Genomic DNA, 6,000 nt, shown 5'->3' with positions numbered 1-6,000 from the left:
CCAACAATGCTGCCTTAAGCTTTTTATCGTCACTAGTAATAGTTACAGAATAATGTTCCGCAATACTAATTAGCTGCTCTTTAGTGCAGCGTAACAAACTATCCGTAGGATTCTTACAAAAATCTTCAGACGCCATCCTGTAACACCAAAAAGAAACTTCGGTTAATGGAGAATTCAAGCAGAAATGTACAATGTAGATCAGAAAAAAGCCAAAAACCATGCAAAATCTGGTGCGTAAAAACGCGTGCGGTGTGCCAAATGCCTCCAAAATTAGCATTAACAAAATCAAACCAAATTCGAGAGACTGCCCTGCAACCACCCCAAGGCGCAGGATTTCAGAGGGTCTGGTCCTGACTGCCTAACCAGGAAACTAACTCACCTATCTAGCTCTTCAGAGCGTACCAATTGAAGGCGCTTAACGTCATAAGAGGACTTTATCTTAAGTCCACTCTGACTAGCGTACCTCCCCCTGGAGTTACTCCCAAAAAGGCAAATTAAAACATACAAAAAATAAAAACCCAAATAGTGCCCCGAAGGAAGGGTTGAAAACAACCCAGCTGGGAACACGCTGACTCACCAGACCTCTGGATTGCAGACGCACACCTTCGGAAAAAAGAAAAAAGAAAAGACTAAGGGCGCTAAACAAAATTACAAAAAGCTATGGGATCAAATATCCCGGACGAGCCCCCATTTGTCACGTTCCAGTCTAGGGTATGGAATTGTGAACCAGGGAAAAGTGAAGGTGGCACGAGGAATAACGCAAGATCAATAAGTGAATTATAGATTTAATGGCAAAAGTGGGGGTTGATACAAAAATAAGTGAGCACTTAAATTATAGAGGTCTAATCAATAGTTACAGGCACGTTGCATGGCAAACATTACAAAAGTGGCTTCTACACAGAAGCAGGCGAACTGCAACCGACGGGCTGCGTATCACAAAACGAAGTGGAAACTGGTAGCGCTGACGTGGCGAGTCACGGAACAGAACGAAAACGGAGCCAGAAGGATTCGTTGGGTGGCACCCCAGGGTTTTTAAAAGGAGGCCAATCTCGAACCAGCCAATCACAGACCATGGCGCAGCACCTATTGAAACAGAGAAACACAAGACACGGGGGCGGGACAAAACGGAACCAAACGCGCAAAGCGCACAGTAAAAGCAAACTAAACCACATAACTGGGATCGTATCCACAAATCTGCTCCTATCCATGTATAAAAATAATTGATCTACTTTATACGACATTACTTCTCAAATCTCTGCTGATATTTTCACTGTTAAGTTAGCTGCGCAAAAATTCAAAAGAGAAACTGATTAGGCCATTGCCACCCATCGGCTGCCAAACAATCTGAACAGGCAGAGTCCCTGTGGGGTCATCCTTATTCGTCGTACTCGTCATCCATGGCGTATTCACGCAGTTGAGGCGACGACGGGATTTGCTGACCTTTGGAGGCTGGGGATTAACTAGAACACGTATTATAAAAGTTAGTGTTCAGAAGTTTCTCCCTTCCTGGGACTTGCATTCGTTTCACAACAAAGCCAGAAATTTACATTTCAGAGTACAGACCGGCTGGTCTTCGGTTTGCCACAATTCCTCAGTGTGTTCCCCTGTTCAGAAACACGATCCTCATGATCATCACCATCTAATTTATTGCTTTCACATGTGAATTATGGGTTAATTTCTTCTCACCAGAGTCTGGTGGCTGGCCGCTGTTGGTTTCACTGCTCGGGAACAGAAGCAGTCCTCCAGGACTGCAGAGAGCTCGGGAACAGAAGCAGTCCTCCAGGACTGCAGAGAGCTCGGGAACAGAAGCAGTCCTCCAGGACTGCAGAGAGCTCGGGAACAGAAGCAGTCCTCCAGGACTGCAGAGAGCTCGGGAACAGAAGCAGTCCTCCAGGACTGCAGAGAGCTCGGGAACAGAAGCAGTCCTCCAGGACTGCAGAGAGCTCGGGAACAGAAGCAGTCCTCCAGGACTGCAGAGAGCTCGGGAACAGGTTCTGCACTTCTCCGGGCCAGCAATCAGCGTGAAGACCTCAAACATGCAGGGAAAAAGGACCAAGCAAAGCCACAAACCAACACTCTGGCACTGACAGGCAGACGCACTCACCTTAAGTAGGCGGCAGGATTTAAATTGCCGACAGGTGCGCCTGCCTGCAGTGCCAGCTGCAGTCAATCGAGCTCAACAACGCCCCCTGCAGGACAAAGCAGACACAACCCTGGACCCCAACAAATGAGTTGGGTTGAAATGAAGAGAAATGAAGTAAAAAGTACACTCTTTAGGGACGAATCTGTAGTAATCAGGGCATTATAGATATTTATCTAGATTTGCCACTCACAGATTATTTGGTGGAGACACATAAAACAACTTTTTTTTTTTTTTACCCAGAAACTCTGGAAAGCGCTCTTTTTCAGATTTTAATCTAAATTGCCAATATTTAGCTTTTACAATAGGGATAATGAAAAATAATTTCTCATACTTTAACCTTTTAGCCATCAAAATGTTTGGTGTTTAACTCAGTTTAACAGTATAGTGTGACGTTGTGAACAAAAACAAACATCTGTTTGTCTTGAAATGGAATGAAATTCAATTAAATTGAATCTTCTATCTATTTATTCGTTTATGTTTTCCCTTTAATTATTGAATGTTTCAAATTATTTATCTCTATTCTTTAGTTGGTTATTTCCATGTTATTGTCACGTTTCTCCTTCTTATATAAATCATGAAAAATACACGCGCAAGCGCGCAAGTTTGCGCATTCGTAGATATGTATGTAATATGGTGCAGATCAGGCACAGGGAAATTGTAGCTTATCTGCCCTCTCGTAGCCGCAGACTGACGGTAACACATTTTTTAAATGAAAAACACGCCCCCCTGACTTTTTTTTTTTACGTGAAATTACCTAGTTAATATGTTACTTAACAATATGTCCAATTTACTCAACTTGATCTAATGTTAAATGGTATCTATTGTAACCGTATCTTTCAGTGTTGCAAAAAAAAAAAAAACCCTAAAACGCAGACGACGTTTTTACTCCAAATGGGCGTGGTGTTGAATGCAGTTTCTTTCTTCTGTGTCCTAGGAAACCCTGTGTTTACAGCGACGTCCATTGAAACAAATGCTACAGCATATAGTTCCAATCGTCCCCTCGAGGTAATTTTTCAAATTTGTGTTATTTTTACAGCTTGACAGACAGTACTATTTTCCCACTTGAAGCTAAATAATGATAAAGATGAACTTTGAAGGATTAATAAATTCAATCCTAAAGTTAAAACTCTGAGTTACGGCCCTCATATATTCATCCAAAATAGTCAACTTTAACCATCACTGCTATGATCCATGTAAGCATGTACTGGTGTGTTTCTGTTGTAGACGATCATCTCAGTGCTGACAGTTCATGCTGAGTTTTGAACGACATACATGCATTTTGCAATGATAAGTTGTCTGCTAGGCCTCCGGTGCCTCGTGTCCTTGGAAGATGCTGGAACAGGCAGAGATTGTTCTGAAAACACAAGACATGTTGAGGATAGATCTGGTTGTAAACTTGTCTTAAGTGCGTTCCTAAGTGAATATAAAAAATGGCTGCATCAATTTATGTTTGTGTATTATTTGTTTTTGTTGCTAGTTCTACACAGCATCCAGTATCAGAATGCATGGAAATAAAGCAAGAAGATTCACAAAGATGCAATATCAAGATCCACAAGACAATGAAATGGTTGAGAGGACATATATCTCCTCTGAAAAACACACCATCAACAGCATATTAAGGAACCTTGTCAGTAATGTTGAGTTCATTGCGATTCTGCCTGGGGTCCTAAAGGTAAACTGGGACACTGATGTCATGGACAGTGAGGTGATCAGAGCACTTCAGGAACATCTAATGTTAGAACAAAGGCTGGAGATGCTAGAAGATCGCAACTTGGTGTCAGATGGGAAGAATGAGAATACTCATCTTGAGAAAAATCTGAAGATCTCTTTGAAAAATTTGCTCAGGCTCGTGAAAGCCCATCCGCTTCTCCTTTCTGCTTGGAAGAAAGACTTGCCAAAGGAAATAGGGAAATGTGAAAGGTGCCTAATCAAAGAGATTCATGTATTGGAAGGTCTGGAACCCAGGCCACAGCAAGCTGCTCCTAAACTGCTACCTGTTTCCTATGAGCTGAACGATACTCCTTTACTACAAGACTTTCCTGCAACAATAGAAGAAGTAACTACAAAGGTAAGATCCGTGAAAATAAAAGTAAGACACGAGCTCAATCCTGCCCAGTCGACATCTGCTCAGATTTGGCAAAAGATCACAATTCTTTATTCCTTTTGTGTGTAGCAGATTTTTCAGAAGAGTCAAGACATTGAAACTTTGCAGAGTTCTCTGCAAAAGCAAAGAGGAGAGGAGAGTGCATTGGAGGAGCAGCTACAGACCACTATTGAGGAATTGGAGACAGTGCAGAAAAAATTACTTCAGGAAGTTGATCAAATGAGCACTGAGCTAAATGATCTAACACTGAGAAACTTTGAAGAAGAAGCTGCACTTCGACGAGTGTGTTTGTTACACCTGTTATTTAAAATGTTATATCACATTTCAATTTCATTAAAATTAGACTTTCTCTCTTCCATTGTCAGGAAATCGTCATGGTTGATGCAGCTACTGCTCATTTGATTGAAGATTTTGATGAAGCAATAGAGGCCCTGCAGGTACACAAATATACTCAATTTAAATTATTTGTTTAAATAGCTAATCAGCCAATCGCATGGCCACAACTCCATGCATTCAGTACATTTATGCATGCAGACATAGTCAAGAGACATTCATAACAAGCAGGAGAAGAGGGAAGAAAGGGAGTGGCCAGTCTGATCTACTGGGAATTTTACTCACAACCATGACTGGGGGTTTACAGAGAATGAACTGCCTGAACTATAAAGAAGGCAAGTCCCTGTCAAAATTAAGTTATTAAATATAACCTACAGTCTCCCTCTTTTCTCGACCACAGGCTAGCTTGGAGCTGAACACAATGAAGTATGAGCAAGAAGTGGAAGAAGTGAAAAAGTTGGAGATGCTTTATTCTGAACTAGATGTGGATTACAGATACATTTTGGAGAAACACCGGCAGGTAGAGGAGAAGAAGGTGAAGGAAGAAAAGGAGCTGGTGTTAAAGACAGAAGCTGCTCTTCTTATCCAAGCATGGTGGAGGAGTTTCTATGTCCGCAAGGCCATTAAGGGGAGAGAGAAAAAAGCAAAGGCAAAAAGGGCAAAAAAGTGAAAGCCTTGAATGAAAGACAGAAAATAGGCAAAGGCCAAAAGGACACAAAAGGCAAAGCAAAAGCCATTGGCAAGAAGACATGTAAAGCACTTTGCTGCTAAAGAAATTATTTCAAAGGTTCCAATAGGCTTTAACACCAAGACCAATATTTTTTAATTGTGATGACTAGATCTGTCTTCCTTTTATTCACCATATGATAAGTTTAAATATCATGTGGACCTAAGCAAATCTACATTGTAATAATGAAAGAAATACTTCAATTTTTAGCAATTAATACATTATACAGAAGTGAATGCAACATGATCATATGGAATAAACTTAACTCTTCTGTCAATGACAAAATATATTGACATTCTCAATTTTTAAAAGAAGGGACAAAATGAAGGGATGCTTGGACAGACAGTTTATTCTGATGGATCTCAGCACATACTGAGATAAATGTTGCTCATTCCCTCGTCTCCATGGAGATCCATCAGATCTGGCAATGTGTGGACAAATGTGTCACTGTGATTATCCTGATACGAGAGGATGCTCTAATCCAGCATTGCTCAGATAATGCCCCCCCCCCCCTTTCTTTACAGGTAAAAATCTGTTACACTGTTGACCTAGCTGACTTAGTCAGAGATGTGACTGAGGCTTCTTGAAGGCTGTGCTTACCATAGCCAACTGACTGACCCTCGACGTTTGGAGAGGGCACTAGTGCAGTAGCTCACAGCTGAGAAAACGTCCTAGTTCCCAATGTAGTTAACC

At 41.4% G+C, this 6,000-nt stretch overlaps 1 protein-coding gene across 1 annotated transcript; it reads left to right on the top strand.

Moving 5' to 3' along the window:
• Nucleotides 1-3,048: 3,048 nt before the first annotated feature.
• LOC115252367 (uncharacterized) lies at nt 3,049-5,727 on the top strand. Its single transcript, XM_029847313.1, has 5 exons — nt 3,049-3,148; nt 3,621-4,211; nt 4,317-4,529; nt 4,613-4,684; nt 4,981-5,727. The coding sequence occupies exons 2-5, from the start codon at nt 3,645-3,647 to the stop codon at nt 5,248-5,250; spliced, it is 1,122 nt and encodes a 373-aa protein (XP_029703173.1). The 5' UTR covers nt 3,049-3,148; nt 3,621-3,644; the 3' UTR covers nt 5,251-5,727.
• Nucleotides 5,728-6,000: the final 273 nt, after the last annotated feature.

Source organism: Takifugu rubripes, chromosome 14 (assembly GCF_901000725.2).
Source record: "Takifugu rubripes chromosome 14, fTakRub1.2, whole genome shotgun sequence".
Taxonomy (NCBI): domain Eukaryota; kingdom Metazoa; phylum Chordata; class Actinopteri; order Tetraodontiformes; family Tetraodontidae; genus Takifugu; species Takifugu rubripes.
Note: the sequence above shows the minus strand (reverse complement) of the source record. Positions and strands in the feature narration are given on the sequence as shown.

What these genes read in the sequence shown, in the direction of transcription:
- LOC115252367 (XM_029847313.1), top strand. Translation starts at nt 3,645, where the DNA reads ATGCATGGAAATAAAGCAAGAAGATTCACAAAGATGCAATATCAAGAT. An exon ending in TAGAAGAAGTAACTACAAAG is followed by an intron (nt 4,212 to 4,316) that starts GTAAGATCCGTG and finishes TTTTGTGTGTAG; the next exon opens with CAGATTTTTCAGAAGAGTCA. An exon ending in AAGCAATAGAGGCCCTGCAG is followed by an intron (nt 4,685 to 4,980) that starts GTACACAAATAT and finishes TCTCGACCACAG; the next exon opens with GCTAGCTTGGAGCTGAACAC.